This window comes from Poecile atricapillus, chromosome 2, assembly GCF_030490865.1.
Source record: "Poecile atricapillus isolate bPoeAtr1 chromosome 2, bPoeAtr1.hap1, whole genome shotgun sequence".
Lineage (NCBI taxonomy): Eukaryota > Metazoa > Chordata > Aves > Passeriformes > Paridae > Poecile > Poecile atricapillus.
In genome coordinates this window covers 115,321,926-115,343,799 of record NC_081250.1, presented here as the reverse complement: position 1 = coordinate 115,343,799, position 21,874 = coordinate 115,321,926, and the positions used below count along the sequence as shown (strand labels likewise).

Genomic DNA, 21,874 nt, shown 5'->3' with positions numbered 1-21,874 from the left:
TAAGACAATGAATGTTGATCTCTTGAATAAGAAAGCTGTTATGTACAAATTGCTTTAGGAAAAGCAATTAAAACAGAAACTTAAAAATCATCAGAACAAGCTAATACTGGAAAATTTCCATTATATCATTTCAAACTACCTCATGCTATACCTTGGCATCCTGTCTAGCAACTTTATGTGACACTAACTATAACCTCCTATTCCCTGAGCAATTGTTCTTTCTATGTTCCCTCTAACTTCCCAGAGCTCTTTGGCTGGCTACATGAAATAGTTTGAAAGACAAAGTTACATTATCTTGAGCTTTTTTTTTTCCTTCTTCCTTTTATTTTTTTTTTCCAGTCTTAAAATAAAATGAAGCCTGTAGTGAACTACTGGCCAGTACTGAACTACTAGTATTTTCCCAAGAGTTGCTGAAGCTCAGTGTAGCTATTATATGAAAGGCTTTTGAGAAGCTGTTTTCAAGAATAGCTGAGGGTTGGTTCTTCCCTTCAGGCCATCCAGGATAACAAGAAACCACAGAAGGATGCAACAATGGTTATTTTGGTCCTTTTCAGTTTCTCAGAAGTGAGTGGGTTTAAGGAAAGCAGAATCCATTAATGTTGGTAGTGGTGATAATCAGATTCCCCTGTTCCACATGAAGCTGCTGCTGGATAGAACATCAGCCATTTGTTTTATCTCAAATTACTACCATACAACTTGCTTCAGATTAAGTGTTTATTAAAATTAAAAAATCACCATACAATATAAACTATTTACATATTTAACTGATAGTCTGTTTAAACTGCACAGTTTGACTGAAGGAAGCCACTGGAAAAGAAAAGCCATGAATACTTCTGCTGCTGAGCTTCAACTGCAGGCACACTGAAGCTTTCTCAGAAAGGTTTTAAGCTTCTGCTAAGTACCATTTGCCTAAATAACTGGGCTGAAGGATGGCAAAGATGTGTACTGGGTTTCAGTTGCAAGAACCAGTGTCACTTGGAAAAAGAAGTAAAATCTGTGCTGTGGTTACATTGCAATTGCACTAGCTCATCTGTTTGGGTAAGTAATTTGATAGAACAATTCAATGTAAAGAGCTTAGCAAATTGCTAACAAATTCACTTTAAAAATCAGATTTGTAATACTGAGCAACAAATGCCAGTGTCACGGCAATGTAACTTGATATCCTATTGCATGTTTCCACAAATTGTTTTTGATAGTGCTAAAGATAGTTTTAGCTTTCAAACAGATTTGAGGTTAGTTGATTAAAGCAGCAAAAATATAAGGAATATTCTTGAATAACCATGGAGGATTAAAAATGAAGATTAAAATATTTTCACTGGTAACAGTTTCAGTGACTGCAATGAAAGTATTAACTTCCTTCAACATCCTGTGCTTTTCCATGGACTTCAGATGATGACTTTGGCCTTGTGGGAAGCTGAAGGTTGAACACAGGGTGAGGTGTGCTGCCACGTCTGCAGCTGTGTGTTCATCTCGCTCTTCTGCATCTGTGATGCAATGCTTTGAAAATGATTTTAAATTTAGGGTTTTACAGCAGTAAAACAGAACTTTTTTCAGTGTAAAGAATTACATATATAACTCTTCCTCAAAGGAAACCTTGACACTGTTTAGAAAGTCTTACAAGAGGTGACAGTATGCCTGATACTAATGTGAAATAACAAGGATATAAAAATACTTTTTGCAATATGCTGTATTTCAAAAATGATGATTTAAGAATGTCACCATGTCTTAAATCTCTAAGTTGTCCTTTGTAACTTTTTGTTTTGAAAACAGCTGTTCATGCATCCTCTCAACCCTTTTATCAAGGTCTTGTCAAGTTCTATCAGGGCATGATTGTTTTCCTTCCTTCTCCCTCTCCACCCCAAAAAGCCTGTTTGCTTTGGGGTGTTTCTACAGATGCAAAACACAGAGCCTTTAAGGAGAACTTGAAGCTTTAGAGGAACTGTTTTAACTAAATTAAACCATTATTTTTCTGCAAAATTATTCTTTTCTTCAGCATTTCAGCTTCCACACTCAGTTAAGACATCTGAATGTCTTAACCAGTCAGATGTCTTACCAGTGAAGTAACTGGTTTGAACAGTCTGTTCTAAAGATAGTCTGTGCCAATGACCTATGGCAATAGAAAAAGTGTTCGTTGTTCTATGGCTGTTGTTGATACTGCCCTTCTGTTGCTGTGTAGAAGTCATCAAGCACACTCTGTAGGTAATCAAAGGTTGGTCTCTCTTCTGCTTTGTCTTTCCAGCATGTTTTCATGATATCGTAAAGCTCAGCTGGGCAGGTTTCCATGCGTGGCATTCGGTACCCACGCTGAAGAGCAACCATCACATCAGAATTGCTCATCCCTTCAACAAAATAAAAAAAAAAAAAGGTTTGATGAAATTATCTTCATTCCTAGAGAAAATATTTTTTCTTGTTTTTTACTTCACTCTAAAGATCTTCACCCTCTAGTATAAGACCCTTACTACTTATTAAAGGTAGCTCCCAGTATGAGTTCAATAAACAAGGTTGAGGTATGCACCAGCAGTAAGAGACTTGCTCTGAAAATCGTGGTGGGAACCTTTCCATTTCTGTAGTTGAGCATCACAACCTCTTTGGCGCCAAGTCTAACAAGGCTGTGGGAAAAATCACAGTTCTTGTCTCCAGAACCATCTCTGTTCCGTTCTTCTGACCAGTCCTGTACCCATTAAATCTGTTTCCTGTGGTGTTGTAACTCTCAGCAACAGCCTGCCCTGGCCCCAGCCTTCATCTCTAGCCTCAGAGCTACTGCTCTGCTTGCTGGAGACCCATCCATCCTGAATGCAGAGCAGCCTCCCTCTTTGACCACGCTGCCAGTCAGCCTGCCCAAAACTCTCAGGTTTTTTTTATGTCAGCTTTTGTGTAAATGCTGCTGATTGCAAGATACTGGACAGTTACTCATGAAATTGTTAATTGTAATAAGCAATTTCCCCTCTTGTCCTATTCCTGTCATGCAAAACCCTCTTGCCAGCTATGCTGAGCTTTGCTTTTTTTCCCCGCTACGGTTTTTCTTTCAGAGGATAAGGGCTGTAAGTACCAGCAGTGTATCCTGTGTCTCACATGCCAGCTAATGTCACATGAGACAGTCCTGTCCTGAACTCCATCTTCCTCCCCCCTTTTTTAAATTTCCTGTCACTCCTCCCCCCTTTATCAAAGCCTTGAGAGTGGTTCACAGAACAATTTCAACACCTACTCTCAGAAGGCCAGCTATGCTAGGGTCAGCTTTTGCTATTTTAGGCTTACCACTTCCTACCCAGAAACCTGCCTTTGGGCTTGTCCCTTCCTCTACAAATCTAAACCCAATGGTTGCATTACCTTCTCTGGACACAGACTCTGTTCTGCACTCAGTGCCTGCTGTTTGTTCTGATGGCTGGCCCTGCAGGAAGCACCTGTGCTCCAGCCTAGAGCTTCATGCTCACCACAGAAGGCTTTCCCTTTGGAGAAGGGTATCCCAGGCCTCTCAGCCACTCAGGCTAAATGCTCCATGTGGTGCAGTTCTGCCCAAGACCACAGCTCCTTGAGGTTTTCTCAGGCCATTCAGCCTCTATTCAGGTCCATGCAGGACAGCCTCCTGCACACACCAGCTCCCCAGAGGTGCAGGGAGAGCAGCTCTGCTTGGCTGAGAAGACACAGGATGGGTCCTGCTCTGAGCAAGGTCAAGAGTGGAGATGTAGATGTGGTGCCTCCCTGAATCCTTGGTGCAGCTCTGTTGCTGCAGACTGTGCAGACCTTGTATTACCTGACTGCTACGGTTCAAGCCACTTGGCAGGTAAGGACACATTTGAATTACAACCAAATGATAACTTTATCCAGTGTAACTACTTGAATTATTCAAAATGATCATAGTTCATATAGTTGACTTCATCTCAAGCCTGTTGGCTTTAAGCTTTCCCAAAAATACCCTTAGCCATGTAACCTGAGTCTGGATTGAAGTGCTTACTTTGGGCACATCTTTTGTATTTTCAGTTCCTCTTTGGGAAGAGAAGGGAAGTTTTCCTGAACTAATACTGTATGTGTGCAGAAAAGAAGTATTTCAAAGTAGGGAAAGGGCATGTTGTCACAGAATAAGGAATTACTGCTATACAGAGACAAATTAAATACAGGAAGAAAGTCAATAAAGCATTTTATAGAGAACAGTGATTGGACTGCTTGAACCTAAAGAAATGGATTGTATGCAATATATACAGTAAAACAGTTATTCCTACTCTAGAAAATCTTAGTTAACTGTACTGCTGCATGAAGACTGCTGCTACTGGGCTTTTGTGCAGAATGGGGATGACTTTTTAGGTTTAAGTGCTTTATAGGATTATGCTTACATCTGTTGTCTGCAGGACCGATTGTTACATTGTGAATGCTAAGGGCAAAACCCATGTTTCAGCTACCCTGCAGGAAAACTATCTGTTTAATATCCATTTGAGGTCAGAAGCAAGAAATGAAAACACTTTTATCAGTATGCCATAGTAAACATATGTTTGGGGTTTTATTTGAAACAAAAAGGGTTACCCACAGTCTAAACAGTATTCTCAAAATAGCTACTTGTTTAACTTTACCTTTTAAAACTGTTTCAATTTTTTTTTCTTTTTGTAGCTAAAGAATTACCTGTCTTACCCTATCTACATCCTAATCAGTAAAAGAAATGTATCCCATATACATATTTATCACACCTACACCCTCTCGAATGCTGAAGTTTTGGTACATGTCTGTTAATTTATGCTGTGGTACCTGTTAGGTTTCACAAAGACACATTTCTTTATGTTAGGGCCTGGGAAAAGATGTGAACAGAGTGGTATGGAGGAAGAATGCCACTGTCAGAAAGGGTCATACTTTGTGAAGAACAGCAGACATAACTGGAATGCAATTATGGATGTTGCCAGTACTGACACACTATGTAATCACCCAGAAATTAGGTTTTAACTACCAATTCAACTTATGTGCCCAGAGAATCAGATACTTGTTTCATATTTCAGAGGTAATTCCTGAGACTGTACTTCCACTAATGGCTTTGAGTTTCTCAGGAGGAGAAACAGCTGGTGTAATTTAAGAACAAAGATCACAAAAGCTCCAAGTTTCTTGGCTAGAAATGCTTCCTACCAAGTTGAGTACAGGTAGTAGCTACTTGCCAGTTTCAACTCCAACACTTTCATATGCAGATAGCCTATATGCTGAATGCTCTGTTTGCTAAAGCTGATTAATAACTGAAAATAATATTTTGAAGCATTCCCATTAGATGTGAAAAATCAATTTACTGTTTCTGTCTAGCAGCTACTGGTTACAACCTACCACCAGGTTACTATTGCCATGCTGGGGTAATTTGCCCAAATCTGCCACTTCTCTTTATGTAAAGTAGATTGGTCACCCATGTATTTTGCTGTGATTCTGACTCTCAGAATCAACTTTCAGTCTAACAGGGTATTTCAATTTATACTTCTATTTGAAATAGTTATATATCTCTCTTCCATTTTAATGCAAGCAATATCTGCAAACCATCAAAATCTTCTAATATGCAGTCAAGAGCCTTCCATATGTAACTGCTGGTTGATAAATGAATCCACAGTGCATGGAGTATTTATGGTGCTCATAAAAATGCTCCCACATTTAAAAAAAAATATTGCCCAGACTTCCCCTAGAAGAGAGATTTTCCCACAGCAGTGCAGCAGTACCATGTCTGCTGTACAGATTGATTTGGTTCTTAGAATAAAACTATGATATGGCAAATGAAGGTAAAGAGAGAGCAGATTTAGCTGCAGAATAAAGTTTGGGTTTTGTATTCACGTTAAAGATTGGTTTTTGTATTTTTGTGGTGCTGGTTTCTAGGTGACCTTGTAGGTTTGCTCTGAGAAGGGGCATTTTCTAAGCAGAAATTCTTCAGAAATAATCGCTTGAGCCCAGCTCAGTGCAGGAACTGTCAGTACACACAGGCAAGTGCTAACAGGGAAGAATGGTATCTTGACTGTGGGAAGAGCCATGCCTTGCTTGGCTGCACACACCTCTCCTCTGATCCTTCCTTGGGACATGAACACTGTTTAAGAAGAGCTTCGGGAGGACCTGCTGTGCTGTCAAGTATTTCATAGCCCTCACCTACAAACAGACCCAGAGCACCTAGCTGTGCAGGCAGCCCTATCACTTCTTGAAGTTTAATGGGGCAAGTCTTGAGCTAAAAAAGTGTTTTCCTAGCCTAGCACTGTGCCATGAGAATGTTTGCTTTGGTTCTACCTCTTGTATGGAAAGTCACTATGTTCTTCCACAGTAGTGTGAAGTTGGCTGCCATCACCCAGTTCCCACTGCCCGAGTCTTGTGGGACTTCCCATCTCCCTGTGCCCAGAGGTGTTCTGCCTACTGTCACTTCAGGGACTCAGGTCTGCCTCTTGCCTGCCTATGGCAGCTCAGGATGCAGAATTCCAGCTGCTCATGAAGTGGTGAAAATGTTTTCACTGTTTAAGCAGTAAGAACTGCTGCACTGGAAGCACTGGGGAAGCTTTGCTTGGATGAAATATCTGGATTCCCTCTCCCATCAGCATCCCAAGGTTCCAAGGTTCTTCTCAGAAGTTATTCTGCCTATGAGATGTTCAGCACAGGTGAACATTGCTGTACTTTCCCCATTTGCCCACAAGAGAAGGGAATTTAGGGCAATTTCCTATTGCCTCAGCAAGTTTAAATGAATGCAGTCTGTTACCCAGAATTGATCATCTCTGCCTGAGATGTAACAATTTTATGTGCATAAAAAACCCCTTCATACAAGGTGTCTCTGCATGCTGGAAACCTTAACATATATTTTGTTTAAGAATGAAAAATGAAACATGAGGCACATGACCATCTCACATCTACCTAATGCAGCTCCATTTGATGAGCACATCCCTGTGGCCTTGCTCCTGACTGTATGGAACAACAAATAGTAAACATTCCTACTGGTACATCAACAGTGCTTTAGGGTCTGCTTTTATATGTGTTTATACTAGCTAGCACTGACAAATTTTTACAGCTTATCTGCTTGTGAAAACATGCTTTCTTAGTATCTTCACATATGATGTTATTAAAATCCCCAGCAGCTGACAGGGCACTGTTAGAACTTGCAGCACTGCATCCTCACCATGGGACTGTGCTTCTGTCCACAAAAGAGGGATGTCATAAATGCAGGATCTGCATTTGCTGCAGCTGTAACCTTTAGAATATATAACAATAACTTTATACCCATGGTGCCATTAGTCTGCCTGCTAAAATCTACCCTGGAGAGGCATGTGCCTTACACATACAGTGACTAAGTTTTCAAAGCAGTAAAATTACTTGTAAGACATTTTTTCAATCAGCAGTGTCACTACTGTCAGATGCCAGCTCTTTCCCTGAATATTTCCTTTGCCTTTTAGCACCAAAGTATCAATACAGAGTAAAAACACAGGGCCATACCTGGATAAGGAATCTTTCCATATGTAACAATTTCATACAGGAGAATCCCAAATGACCACACATCAGATTTAATAGTGAAAGAGCCATAGTTAATTGCCTCTGGTGCTGTCCATTTAATAGGGAATTTTGCACCTAAAAAAAAAAATACAGTCTCAAATAGTCACTCCATTTCACATTCAGCCATAGATGCAAAAGCAGTAGCAAGACATACCTTAAAAGTCATATCTTAAACTACTGTCTTTCATATCCAACTAACTGATTCCAGAAATTGCCACAAAAAAGCAAACTTCTTTCAGTTAAATAAAAACATTCAGGCAGCCTTTGTTGAGAATACTACATTAATTCATTTGACAACGAGGAGTAATACAAGCAGTCTCTCTAAGCCCTTTTTAGCCTGCTCCAACATTTTGGCACAAAATACCAGGTGAGCTAGGAAACTTTTCTGATAGCAGAAAACACATCAAAGAAACTTGACATAAAAAATTTATAACCTGAGAAGTTAATTTAATCAATATACAATGTCCAGAGCTAGCTAAAACCCACAGATACTGGTCTGTACCTCTGAAAACTGCTTATCAGACCCTTCCCGCTGATCTATGGAATTACTATAACTCAGTGACTGCTGAATAGCTCATCTTCCTTTAATCTCAGCTGTAGTGCACTGTTCTCTTTCTTCTTCATACTTTAGTTCTTCCCCTCTCACCCCATGTTACCACAGTATCCATGCAGACTGAAAACCTGAGGCAGTATCTCTAAAAGGAGAAGGGAAAGCCAGCCAACCAACCACTCTGGAAAGTTACCCTTATGCAGGGAAGCATAAATAAAGACTTTTCACTACAACCAACAAGGCACTTCTTGAAAGGACCCTTGACAACATTAGCAAAACACTCATGGCAAAGCCCAGACATACACCTTTCATAGCATGTTTTTCCTCTTGCCAGTCCTGACCCCGTTATCTCCCATCCATGTGCTGAACAGGGACATGACCTGCCTTGCAGTGTCCCTGCTTTGCTGCTGAACATGCAAATTAATGCTGCATCTCCTCAAACAGCTTCCAAAGGTAACCAGTTCTGCTAAAGCTTTTCCTGTTACCAGCAACTGCTTTCTTGTTGTCAGAACTGTTTTCTCTTCTTTTCCCTAAGTGAAAGGAGCTCCAAACGGCACTTAAGGATGTTAGGAGAATATAAGACCACAGTTTCTTAGCCTTTAATTCTGTAAGACAGTAGCTGTGACTGTGAAATTATTTTGTTCAATTTAGGGAAAAATTGTGTGCAGTTAAATAATCGGTTGTCTTTGTCTTTCAAATTTATTTAAAATAAACTCGTCAAAAAGTCTAGGCAGCACAGAAAGGTTATTTGTTTCCTTTATTTGTTTCAGAAATTCTAATGCTGCCCCTAGGAAGCTGTTAACAGTACCTTTTTTCCTTGGTGACCATATTTCTGTAAGATACAGCCTCACTGCCTCCTGGAGGCTGAAGTTTTAAAGACAAAAATAAAAATACATACCTTCCCTTGCTGTGTATTCATTGTCTTCGATCACCCTCGCCAGTCCAAAATCAGCAATTTTGCACATCAGTAAGTCTGACACCAGAACATTCGCTGCTCTCAAATCTCGATGGATATAATTTTTTCGTTCTATGTATGCCATCCCTTCTGCAATCTGTAACCAAAAGAACAACTATTTTGATATTTCAGTACCATACAGCTCCATTAGCAGGATTTGATCCCTCTTTCTTCAAAGATATCAGCAAAGCCACATCCATTTATTCATTATTGGTGTCTTTTGGGGAATTTTTTAGATGGAAGGCAGGAAAGGGGGGATTGCCATGGAAAACCTATGCACAGATCCAGTCCTGCAAAACTCTGCTTACCGTAGCAGCTCTGAATGAATTATTTGGGTGAATAACAGCTGGCAGGATTAGATGCGTATGAAAGGCATTTCCTGAAACAGAATCTTGAATAAAATGTTCCTAAGATTTCTATTAAAATATCCTCTTTCCTAAATTATTAACCAGTTTATTTTTCTAAATACTAAGAAAGAGAAGGAATTAATCACTTAGGATATAGGTGTCCTGATGAACCAGGTACTGATAAAGCAACAGTGCAGATAAAGTTAAAAAAACACAACAACTTTCCATCTATCCAGTATAAGCCTGGACAATCAGGAAGCAATTACTAAGATAGGGGAAACAACTTCATTTTCTTCTGCAACAATGTGTACCTGTTCATACATGAGGAGTTTTTGGCAACAGCCAGCTCTCAGATAATATCATAAGTAAATATAATCTGCATTTCAGCAGCCCAAATTGATTTCCAAGCCAAATTAAAGAAGATTAATAACCTCAAAATATGCACAGGGGATGATATTATTTCCAGGCTACTTTTTTTTCCCTCCCTGAAGAGAAACATTTTCCTTTTCAGGGGGAAAAAAAAAGAAAAAAGAAAAAAAAAGAAACTGAAACAATAGTTTCTAAACTCAGAGTAATAAAACTGATGTGTAGACTGTATTCTGTCCAAAAGCTGAAGAGAAGCTAAGAAAAAAGAAAAGGAAATCCTGTCTTTGGGAGCTATCAGTTTCTATCTTGAGACTGGTGATAGGACATTGCCAGTCAAGGTTCCACCTGTGCCACAGGTACCTCTGGGATGTCTGTGGGAGGTGACAGACCCCTCTCGGCCTCATGATTTGGGGAACAGCCACGCCCTCAGATCTGCCAATGGAGCAGCAGTAAAGCAGCGAGGGTCCTTCACCAGTGCCAGTCCCTGCACCTCCAGCACAGGCTCTCTCCTCTCCACCTGAGGAGCAGACAAGTGCACGCACCCCTCCCCAGCACCAGAGTGCTCCTTTCAGCTGGGCTGAGCTAAGCAGGCAGAGCAGCTGACCAAATCTGAAGAGAACATGAACATCACTTCTGCTTATTCGTTTTTAAAAAGTCCCCGAGGGGTACTGCCAGGGCACACGCTGCCACCACTTACAACACAAAACTGCACAGTCTTTGTTCCTCTTTTTCAGTTTAAGCAATGGAAAAATAGAGCCACTTGCCCTCCCACTTCCTGCCACTGCAAACCTCTTCTTACAGTCAGATACATTCTTCAGAGAAGTGTGACACTGCCCTTGTACAATTCAGGGGGGTTCTCACACGAAACCAAAAAGAAACTCTGATGGAAGAAAATGAGCAACACCTGCATTTCACATATTCTAGAAATAAGTAAAATATTTACTAATGAAGGAGGTAGCTACTAGTGAATAATTGCCACAGAGAGTCTTATTAGTGACTCACAGGCACAACAGAAGAGCAGTATTTAATTTAGAGTCTGCTCTGCCTCTCTTTCCTCTCCATGCCATTACATGGGTTTGGGGAGGAAGCAGAGATGAAAGGGAAGGTTTTGCTGTAAGATCGATGCTGAGTTTAGACTGGCCAGCATGGCAGATACACCCAAAATGCAGACAGGTCGAGTAATGCCACCAAAAATACATCAAACACTACAGAGGAATCAGCTTTGCTCCTTCTTCCCTGCACAGATATAAGATTTGGGTAAACTGCTGGATAGGGAATGAAGAACCACTTCACAAAATAAACATTTGTGATCGTGATATTTAGTTTCCAAGTGCAACCAAGAAAAGGAAAGATGATTTTATTTCCTCTTCTTTGTGCTAGGACTCAGTGAAAAATGCAGAAAATTCCAAAGTAGGAAAAAATTAACAGCAAGGAATTTTGAATCAGAGAATGAGGGGAAACATAGCAACCAAACAATTGAATTCACACATCTGGTCATGTTAAAACTTTGCTTATGGGAAAAGAAGAAAGGAAAAAAAAAAGAGATTTTTTTTGATTGAGGGAATGGGTGCCAGCCCCCACGTGATAACTTCTAGTGATTATTGGTGGGTTTTCATTGCCAAATGAAATGTTAATGCTAGAGAAATTCATACGAACAAAAGAAAATTAAAGCCTTTTTTCCTCTCTTTTAATGATCATTGGTACCTGTCAAGACTGTTCAGCTACATGTAACATCTATTTGGGAGCAGGATGGGAAAGCTAATTTGGGCTTCAGGAATATGTTTTGTGGCCTTTAAAAGAGAATTCTGCCTACACTGCTCAAGTGTTACTGCCAAGAAGGGAGCAGTTCCCTGTCACCTTTAATGAACTACTGACATACACTTTTAGAAATATCCCAATTAAATCCTTTTTAAAAACAACCCAAACAAACCTCTACATACTAGGATCTATGCACCCAGGGTAGGAATGAAAGAAAAGTCCTCCAGGAGAAATACATCACTCCATAAGCCAATCTCTGTCACTGTGAAGCTTCAGCTAAAAGTCACGGTGGAGGTGGGACAGTGGCCTCAGAGCTACTCCCAGCTGCCCACGTGGGCTGCTCTGGCCCACAGCTTGGTGGGATGCTCCTGCCAAAGCAGGTAAAGCAGCCCAAAAAGCAGACTGGAAAAGAGTGCAAAACACTGAGGGTGGACACAAACATCCTGTTGGTGAATTTTAAGCAGAGGAAATAATGGAGCATACCCTGAATTTCGCACTGCCTTAAATCTGGCAATTCTCTCAGCTCCTAGGGAGAAGCCTCACTAAAAACAGCCTGCAGCTTTGAAAGGTTTGATGTGGAGGTGTTATTGATCTGGACAGGGCTGTCTTTGGTCTAGGATCAACCTTTAATAACTGTACCTTTCAATAACTGTACCTTTCAATAAAGTCCAGACACATAATAAAATAAAATATACTTCTTGATCACAGAGTTTTTAAAAAGACAGTTCATCTTCATGTGATTTCTTTGTCTATGAAGAGGGTGTAGACCCTTTGTATCTGGCCACTGAAAACTGTTGCAAAAGACACATATCTTCAAATGATACATCAGTGTAGTAACAATTTTCATTTTGCAGCAGTGCTTATTCTAGAGGTGAAGTCAGGAGAGGTTGCAAAATCATATTCCTCTTGCCCCTGTCAGGCAGCTATGTAGTTAAAGCAGACTCACAGGGGAAAAAAAAAAAATATAAAAGTAATGTATATAATTATGCACTGGAACATTAGAGTGTATCATTAAAAACCAAAGAAGCATAAAAAGGAATACACAGTGGAAATGTCACAATGCCAAATAAGACTTAAAATTAATTGTAATCTAGGTATGACTCTCTACTATGACTTTAAAAGAGAGAGTAGAGAGGGATTAAAACACTGCATCAAAAATCTCTATTAATTTTATTCTAAGTTTACTATTATTTCAATGGCACTATAGCCTTGGAAGACAGAAAGAAGTTGCCAGTCAAGCTGTAGATGACAGAAGAGTTAATGAAAATATCAGCACTGCATGAGAAAGAAGAAATTACTGTTTTTAGGACAAAGCTTCGACCCTTTTGAAAGTTATGAGTTTGTTTAGTAAAAACAGGTATAATTTTCCTAACCACAGCCACTACAGATGTGTATCCTACATGGAAGGTAATGTAAAGGATTTGCATGAGAAGCAGGAAGAGTTTAAACATACAAAAAGTTTGCTGAACTTGTGTCACACATTTTCAGCAGACCTAATCAAGCAGGAACAACTATGAATTCAGAAAATGTGAAACAAAGAATCGGAGGCTCTTCTGGTAAATTGCCTCTGAGGCAAGACAGAAACCAACTAGCAAAACCCTGAGTTTTCCAGTCGCTTCAGGAACTGAAGGAGCCAGGCTGGTGCTGACTTCTAATGGAGATGCCACAGCTCTATTTTGTACTAACGCAGATAGTATGTGCTTGAAGCTATGTTTGCAAAACTCAGTTTCCCTTAAAACATCATCATTTCAGAGACTTCTATCATTCATCTCCAATGGATAAAATTGTGTGCCAAGGCACAGCTAACATTAAATTCCCCCAGCCCCTACTCATATGGACTGATTAAAAAACTGAAGAGATACCTTCAGCTCTGTCAGAAAGCAGGTTGCTTTAGAAACTGACAGGACCACCTTCCTAGCAAACATTTTCTCCACAAACCAAATTTCATAAATCACAACCATTAGTACAGAAAGTAAATCACCAAAGTCCAGAATCCACAGATGTAAGTTAAGGTAGGCACTAGATATAGGCGTAACCAAGTAACAGCTATCTCTGCCAAAAATATCCATCAGCAGGTGTGTTCACCTAACTGGACAGCTAAACCAGTATAGCAGCAGAGCAGGAGTGTATTTGATTACTTGCCTGAAAAACTTTTTTAAACTTACTTTAAAAAAGTAGTTTATTTCACCTAGAGGAGGAGCAGTTCTCATTTTGCAAAGTCAGAATATTTCACCTCTTGCAAAGACTTTTTTCAAGACTCTTCAAGGCAAAGGTGTAATGAACTCAGTGAGTGAAGCACTAAACAGCCTGGCAATGCAAACAACAACCCAATCAACTCTTGGAAGATCAGCTTCAGCTGGGGTTTCCTGTAGAACTACCTGTACTATATTCTTTAGCCAGCTAAAAGTCACAGAGACCACGTCCTCCTCTCCCTTTCCCCCATTCTCAGTCCCTCCTGTGTCTTGTAACATCACAGATGGATGAGGACAAAAATAAGCTAATGTTCAGCTACCATTTCTTGCATTTTCAGTGTTCCTGAGAATCTGGGATAGCCTGGCAAAGTGCTTTTCCAGAATGGTGGATCAGAGAGTAATGAACAGCTCAAGTATGTGTCCACCAAGAAAAAAAAAAGTCATTAAGAATAGGAATCTTCACCACAAGCTTTCTTCCATGTTAATCTTAACCTCTTCTGAAACACATCTCTCCAAATTTCTTGTTCCTTTGCTCTGCAGAGAGGTTAACATCACTTCTGTAACAATAAATTAGTGTCCCATTTGTACAAACTACTCACACCAAAAAACTACACACATTTTGTGTTCTCCTTTACACACAGCCTACAGTCAGGAGCAAGTGTGATCCACAGGTTACCTTAGCAGAGGTCTGAAAAGATTTTTGTCCATCTTTTGCCCAGAAGACCTATAATTAATTCAGGCTGCCAGAGATAGAAAAGACCAGTGGAACATCTGTGTTGGTCAGAGGGAAATCTCTGGTCTGGAACCACACACATGGAGCCTGCAAGTCTATTCCACACAGCCCTGTTATCACACAGTGGCCTTAAGGGCTCTTCAAAAATGCGCTCAAAAACCCTACAAATTCTTTCCGTAAGAAAAATCCCGGTATCTGTTCCAAAGTTTTGTTTGGGCCTCAGCCAGAAATCCTGAGAGAGGCATTCCTAAACATCCTTTGAGGATGACTGCAAGCCAGTCTCAGGAATTTCTCCTAATGGTCTACATCTTATATGACAAGAGGGACTTGTCACATCACCTGTGCAGCACAAGGTCTTGGCCTCTGGGGCCCAGTGCAGGAACTGGCTCTGAGAGGCTGCTGTCAGATCAGGGTGACAAGGGATGTCCATTTGAAGTGACCTTCAGAGCTTTGTGAATGACAATCTCTGACCCTTGTTATCTTGAAGTGATTTACCCAAGCTGTACACGGAGTTTCTCTTTAGTTCATTACCCTTTTCAAGCCTTAAATTTCTAAAAACAGTATCAATTTAAAATGAACGCAACATCCCTAACTCCAATAAAAGGGTCTGCTGTGAAACCACATGTGCTTTTCTCTACCCATCTCGGGTCTCCTTTCATATCAATGCTCACATATTCTTTTCTCTCTTGAATTTTACACACTATTTTCAAAGCTATTTATTTTCTGTTCTCCCCACTGTTACTCATCTTTTCAGACCACGACCTGGGATCCAGCAGGTTTCCCACATCTGCAAAGCTTTTACTCCACTAAAAATAAATTCTTAAGGACAAATTACCCAAAGAGTTCAAAAAATTTAAAGAGCTTATAACCACACTAAACCACTAATTATAGGAAAAATAGCTCTTCAATTGCGTCTATATGAAACAAAAACCTATATTTGATATATTGAACATCTACATAACAATATGTGATATATACTATAGAATAGTTCCAGTTTGGAAGGACCTTCAGTAGACATCTAGTCCAACTTCTGGACCACTTCAGACCACTTTAACCAGAAGTTAAAGCATATATTAAGGACATTGACCAAATGACTTTTAAAATATGACAGGTCTGGGGCATTGATCACCTCTCTAAGAAGCCTGTTCCTGTGTTTGACAAATCTTTTTGGTAAAGAAATACTTGTTAATATCCAATCCTATAATTATTTGTGTAGCAATATGACATAAAACACTTATATAATATTCTTATTGTGAATTTTTGGTATAGATTCCTAATGCTTTATTATACCTTTTAATGTTTTCCCATCTTTCCTTATGAGTTATAACAAGTTAACATAATAGGGTCCAACAATCTGTAAATTCTAATGCAATAAAAAACAACCCCAAAAAAGGTTGGTTAAAAATAACCTACCAGAAATGCCATAATTACCTACTATTAAACACGGAGTACAACCTGCAAAAGTAGAATTATTCCTCTATTTTTGTTACATGCCTCCCTGGACACCTAATTCTGATAACTGTCCCACTGGCTGTGGGACTTTTGATTCAGGCTGTGACACACAAATCACTCTGGGGTCTCTCTTCAGATTTCATTTAAGACAGAGATAACTTGTATATTTTTAAGCAATCATCCTGGTTCTATAAATCATAGACTAGTACCTGAAACACCATTTCACAATAATTTATCTAAGAATTTGAAACCAAGAAGAGTACACTGAGGTTAAGAGGAGTTTGACCTAACTTAAGAAGAAAAAAAATGACACATTTATTAACTCTGAAGAAATCTGCTACGCAAAAACTCACAGACTTGTCCTTCATAGCCACTCAAATTGAAAGAGTTGTGAAACTCTTTCATAAAGGAAGGCAGCTGGGTTCTGCTGCCATCTAAACACATCACCAGCAGTATCTGAGTTAAGCCTAACCACATATTCTCTTTGAAACCTCTTCCATCTATCTCCTCCTTTCAATGATCCGTATTTACTCAGAATTGATGCGTAAATTGCATTTTTTTAATGTTAAAAATCCTTAGGATAAAATGGCCCAGTATGAGTTTCAGACTCTAAGAGAAGTAACCCCCTACAATTTTGAATGTATTTTTTAAGTTTTACCTGAGCAGAGAAGTCAATTAGCTTTGGAAGCAACAATTTACTTCCTTCATCACTCTTTAGAAAATCCAGCAAACTTCCTGTTAAAACAGAGAAAGATTAAATCAGTGCATCTTATTACAAAAATAAAAGTCACACTGGTTCCCCAATTTCTGGATAACAAAAAGGATGCAGTCAAGTATTTTGAAGTATTTTCAAGTTGACTACAGTAAGACAGTCTCTTTGCATGATTTAATGACGGGAACACCCAAATCAGCATGTCAGACATTCAAGTTTTGCTATTTCCCCAGCTGTAGGAAACTCCCACGAGACCATAACTCAGTTCAGTGGTGCTGAGATTGATAAGGACCCCACTGTATGGACAATCAGGAAAGATGTCTTGGAGAATCACACACATCAAAACAAGTCATACAGACTAAGTGCCTCAATATTTGTTCATTAAATTACCAGCAAAATTACTTGAAAACAGAACAAAACAAGAAAAGCTACTAGCCAAGATAATCTGAGAAGGAAACTTCACATATTTTGTGCACTAATGCTCTATAGAGTCCTTTCCTAGTAGTGCAGCCACCATTGACCATTCCTCACTCACCTCATTACACACACCTTTATCAATTCAAGAACCACATAAGGCAACTCCTAAGATTTTTTCAATTGCCTTGCTATGATACCAGAAAAAAAGTTAGGTAGCGAGTCCAAAGGACCCAGAGCTATTCTTTGGGTTATCCTCTGGTTCAGAAACAATAGAAAATGCTGCATTTAAGAAAACCGTAAAAATGGTTTATTTCACAAACGCAGTAATGAGTCAGAAAATTAAAGCCCCAGACATCTAAAGGATAGGTGCTCCCTCCCTTAATATTTGAACATTTAAAAATAACTTTATCATTCCTTTCTTTAAAAAGAAAGGGGCATAGTTTAGGAGAACCAGAAGTGTTCACTAAACTATTGTTTGCAGATTGTCATGGTTTAACCCCAGCCATCAGCCAGCCACTCACTCCCCACCAGTGGGACCAGGGAGAAAAGCAGAAAGGTAAAAGGTAGAGAACTCATGGGCTGAGATAAAGACAAATTAATAGGAAGAGGAAAAAGCAAAAGCTGTGCACACCAGCAAAGCAAAACAAGGAATCAATTCAGTGATTCCCATGGGCAGGCAGGTGCTCAGCCATTCCCAGGACAGCAGGGCCCCAGCACATGTAATGTTTACTAGGGAAAAAAAACTGCCACTCCAAATGTCTCTCCTTCCTCATTCCTCCCCCAGCTTTATATACTGAACATGATTCCACATGGTCTGGAATATCCCTTTGGTCAGCTGGGGTCACCTGTTCTGGCTGTGTCTCCTCCCACCCTCCCATGCACCCCCAGCCCCCTCACCAGCGTGGCAGCACAAAAAGCAGAGAAGGCCTTGGCTCTGTGAGAGCCCTGCTGAGCAACAACAAAAACAGCTCTGAATTATCAACCCTGTGTTCAGCACAAACCCAGAACAGAGCCTCATACAGCCACTGGGAAGAACATAAACTCTCCTTCAGCCCAAATCAGCATGCAGGTCCAAGGTTTTGCTCACCTTTTGCCATGAATTCTGTTATAATATAAATAGGCTCTTCTTTGGTCACTACAGCATAAAGCCTGACAAGTTTATCATGCTGAAGTGTTTTCATGAGGTTGGCTTCCTCCAGGAAGGCTTGCACAGACATTGTTCCAGGCTTCAGAGTCTTCACAGCCACTTTGGTGCTGTTATGATAGTAACCTACAAGGAGGAGATATGATCAGTGTGCTGAAGTCACTCTGCAGCCCACAGAGTCAAGCAATCTGTCAAGCAGGTGAGGTTGGATTCCAGGAATAGCTAAGAGCCTGAAAGCAAGTACCAGATGTAGCACAAATATTTATGCTAGAATTCCTTTTTATTTTGCAATTTATAAAGCACTGCAGAGAAAAATGATCCATTCCTTATTTCTAGAGAAAAAAAAAATAAAGCAAGAAAATGATCTTACTTCATACTAAGTTTCCATTCACAAGTAGCCCCTAAAATACTCAGTCAAGGTGTATTTCAATGAATGTCCACTTAAAACTGCCTCAGAACAAAAGAGCCCAAGGACTGGCTGGAAGATTCTGAAGTATCTTAAATCCCATGATTACACTTATTTCATGCATGCCAGTCTCATGCTTATAATCCTTCCTGTTACCCTTAGTGCTCAAAATGGAGCATTACAGGAAAATGCAGTCAAATGGTTCTCGTGACCAACAAGGACATGCTGCCAGGACTGCAATCCTGTGGTGTTCAGCACAAGATTTAAGATGTGATAACTTCTTATCACACAGCCCATGCCAGGAGTGGAGGAGACTGTGGCTGTGGTTCATGTCTCTGATTATCAAACCTTCTAATATAACCTTCTAATTATATAAAAAGCAACTATCAGTTAAGAGAAAAGCAGTGAAGTTTTCTCAGATTTAATACTTACCAAACATTAAATAAATGTTAAAATAGCATTAAGAAATAGAGCAGCAAGCATTGATCCTAAAGTTTATCTTGTGAAGCAATTTAATTTGAAAAATAAAAGAAATAAAAGAGTGAGTGGGATGTAAATGCAACTTTTATTCCCACCATACCCAAGGCAACATTGTAGAAATATTTCTCAGAAGAGGTAAAGCCTTCCTGACTCAACAAAATGGCCTCATTTCCTTATTCAGCAACAATCCAGATCACTGCCATGATGGATGCACCTCTACACTGGAATCCACCATTTCCTTATGCTATTTATCATCCAACAAAAGAAATCACTGGCAAAGCAAGGACCTAGCTTCCAGATCTTCAGTGATTGCTCTGAGCACTGCATCTTTTTTCAAGAAGGATCAACACCTGAGAAAAGCCACTATGCCACAATCACAAAATATTCACCTGCATGATTATCAAATCTATTTTTCCAAACATGGTCAGGTCAAAACACAGCAAAGACATTTCTCTAAGTTACCTAATAGTAAGAAATGACAGCTACAGGTCAAATCTGCTGGTAAAGCTCAGGTCTATGATTTACAACTAGCAGAAAAACAGATAATAAATATATTTCTCTATATTTAGGAAGCAGAAAGATTATTTTCATAATTTCTACTCTTCCATCTCATGCCCTAAAACAGAGCATGAGCTCCATTCTCAATTTGCTGAATTCCCTACTGAACACGCAACTATTTCAGTGAATCAATTATGACCAACACACTTAACATTAACTATGTAACAGTATTTTACATTCACTAAAGATATCCATCAAAGTTGGGTCTTTCTTACAGATAGTTTGCTTTACTGCAACATCTCTGTGATACTGAGGTTTTCTGCTGTAAAAAAGTCTACCTTGACCCTCTGGTGGTAATGTACAAAATAAATAACTGGTGAGAGCAGTAGAAATACCTGATCTCGGATTTCTCTCATGTTCATTTGTTTCATCATGTGTGATGAAAAGGAGGGATGGGACACAAAAACAACGTGGCCATGAGCTCTATGAGCACACTCTGGTATTTCTAACAGCTGCAGAAGAAAATACACTTCCAAAGCACATATTATATTCTAATTCAGAGCTTATTGAGTAAGAGAATCTTTTACACTTGAGATGCAAGCAAGATGTGTCTCATTAATAAACTACATCATAATTGCTGCATTTTCCTTGTTAACTTTCCTCTTAGCCCTGCTTGAGGATTCTCTTCATGGATTATTAATACCACAGAGCACCATAATTCACATCATATCAGTTCACACTAGGAGCAAAAATGCATAATAAAACATAGACCCCGCTCTTGCAGTGCTGCTCTGGTTCATCACATCACTAAAGTAGCTGCCCAGGTGCTCTGAACTCCATGGTCTAAAAACCTTTCATACCATGGGAGGACATCAGTTTCTTTGCAGTTTTAGCTACTGTTAAAAATCAAATGTGAAGCAAGCAATAGTATGAAAGTCTGAGGATTGTGTGATGATGTCTCACAGAACGAGCCATGTTCTTCTCTACATGTTAGAATTGAATTCTCAAAAAAAAGTGTTTTAGATATTTATTTTGGAGTTGATTACTCTTATTTTGACAGAGTAGTAGTATATTGCATAGCCAGGTTGTCTCCAGAGTCTTGCACGGGCTTAATCAAGCCAAGGTGTGATATGAACTTATAATAGACAACTGAGGTTGTACCTGCCATTTCTGAACAGGACTCAAGATGCAGAGCTTTGTGAACAAGCTTCTAATATTCAGCTTTCTCCTTCCTCTACTTTTCCAGCAATTCCCTGCAGGGTAAACTGGGAACAACTTGTTTGAGCTATGGAGATGTGACATTGCTAGAAGGCAGACAATGGCTGGAGTAGTTACTATTGGAGGAGGTACTGGGAAAGAGTCTGAGAAACAGCAGCTTCTCTGCATCCAACTGCACGCCAGCACTTCACTCCTTCACCTGCTACAGCCATGGTTCAGCTGCAGAACAGAAAAATGCAGCAGCAGCTCCATCCCTCACTCATTTCCACACAGCCCATTAAAGGGCTCCCTGTGAAGGCAAAAAGCCCAGGCTGCACAACTGATGACCAAAATGCACACATAACCACTAACTTGGGAGCACAAACCCAGAAAATCTCTACAAAATGCATAAAATAGCACTTGTATTGATAGAAAAAACTGGAAAACTGATAGCAACTTTTCTCTATGTAAAAGCAACTCTTCAGAGCTGGAGCAGATTCACCTGCCCATTCCATAAATCAGATTCTCTGCACAGGTCATACAGGAGCACAGCCAAGTGCTTGGGGCACTGGAGGCCTGATTTTTGTTCCTAGGATTTTCTTACTCATTCCGTAATATAAGTTAATTTCCTCCAAACTGTTCAAGAGGAAGATGACCACATGGAAGCCCAGAAAGTAGTTATTGAGATACTAAAAAGGCTATAAAAGCTATAATTCTGTATCCTCACATTGCAGTGTCAGCATTTTATCTAAATTCCCATATCTCTGAGAAACACAGAAGGCATCCATGTCCAACACCCCCAGGGACACCAAGAGCTGTCTGTCCAGGATTGTGTCCAGTTGGCTTTTGATTCTCCCCAAGAATGGGGACACCACAAGCTCTCCGGGCAGCGTGTGCCAGTGCTTGGTCACTCACACAGCGAGTGTTGGGAAGGACCCTCCTGTGCCCCAGTTTGTGGCCATTGCCCCTGGCCCTGTCACTGGGCAGCACCGAGAAAAGCCTGCATCCACTTGCATACCTCCCTCAGCTATTAAATACACTGATAAGATCCCCCTAAGCCTTTCCTCAAAAGAGAGATGCTCCAGTCCCCTCATCATCTTTGTGGCTCTTTGTTGGATTTTGTCCAGCAGGTCTACATCTTTCTTTACTCAAAAGCATAATTTCTCTGAGTGGGACACTGTTCCCTCTGAAATCACA

The 21,874-nt window shown here is 39.9% G+C and overlaps 1 protein-coding gene across 2 annotated transcripts in view; it reads right to left on the bottom strand.

Moving 5' to 3' along the window:
• Nucleotides 1–700: 700 nt before the first annotated feature.
• The window catches only part of LYN (LYN proto-oncogene, Src family tyrosine kinase), a 50,180-nt gene continuing 29,006 nt past the window's right edge, over nucleotides 701–21,874 (bottom strand). For both annotated transcript variants that reach the window (XM_058832824.1, XM_058832823.1), the window contains exons 9-13: nucleotides 18,040–18,222; nucleotides 16,482–16,558; nucleotides 8,919–9,072; nucleotides 7,414–7,545; nucleotides 701–2,339 (exon numbers count right to left, since the gene is read on the bottom strand). In XM_058832824.1, coding sequence (XP_058688807.1) covers nucleotides 2,137–2,339; nucleotides 7,414–7,545; nucleotides 8,919–9,072; nucleotides 16,482–16,558; nucleotides 18,040–18,222 — 749 coding nt within the window. In that variant the 3' untranslated portion in view covers nucleotides 701–2,136. The remainder of the gene's footprint in view (nucleotides 2,340–7,413; nucleotides 7,546–8,918; nucleotides 9,073–16,481; nucleotides 16,559–18,039; nucleotides 18,223–21,874) is intronic.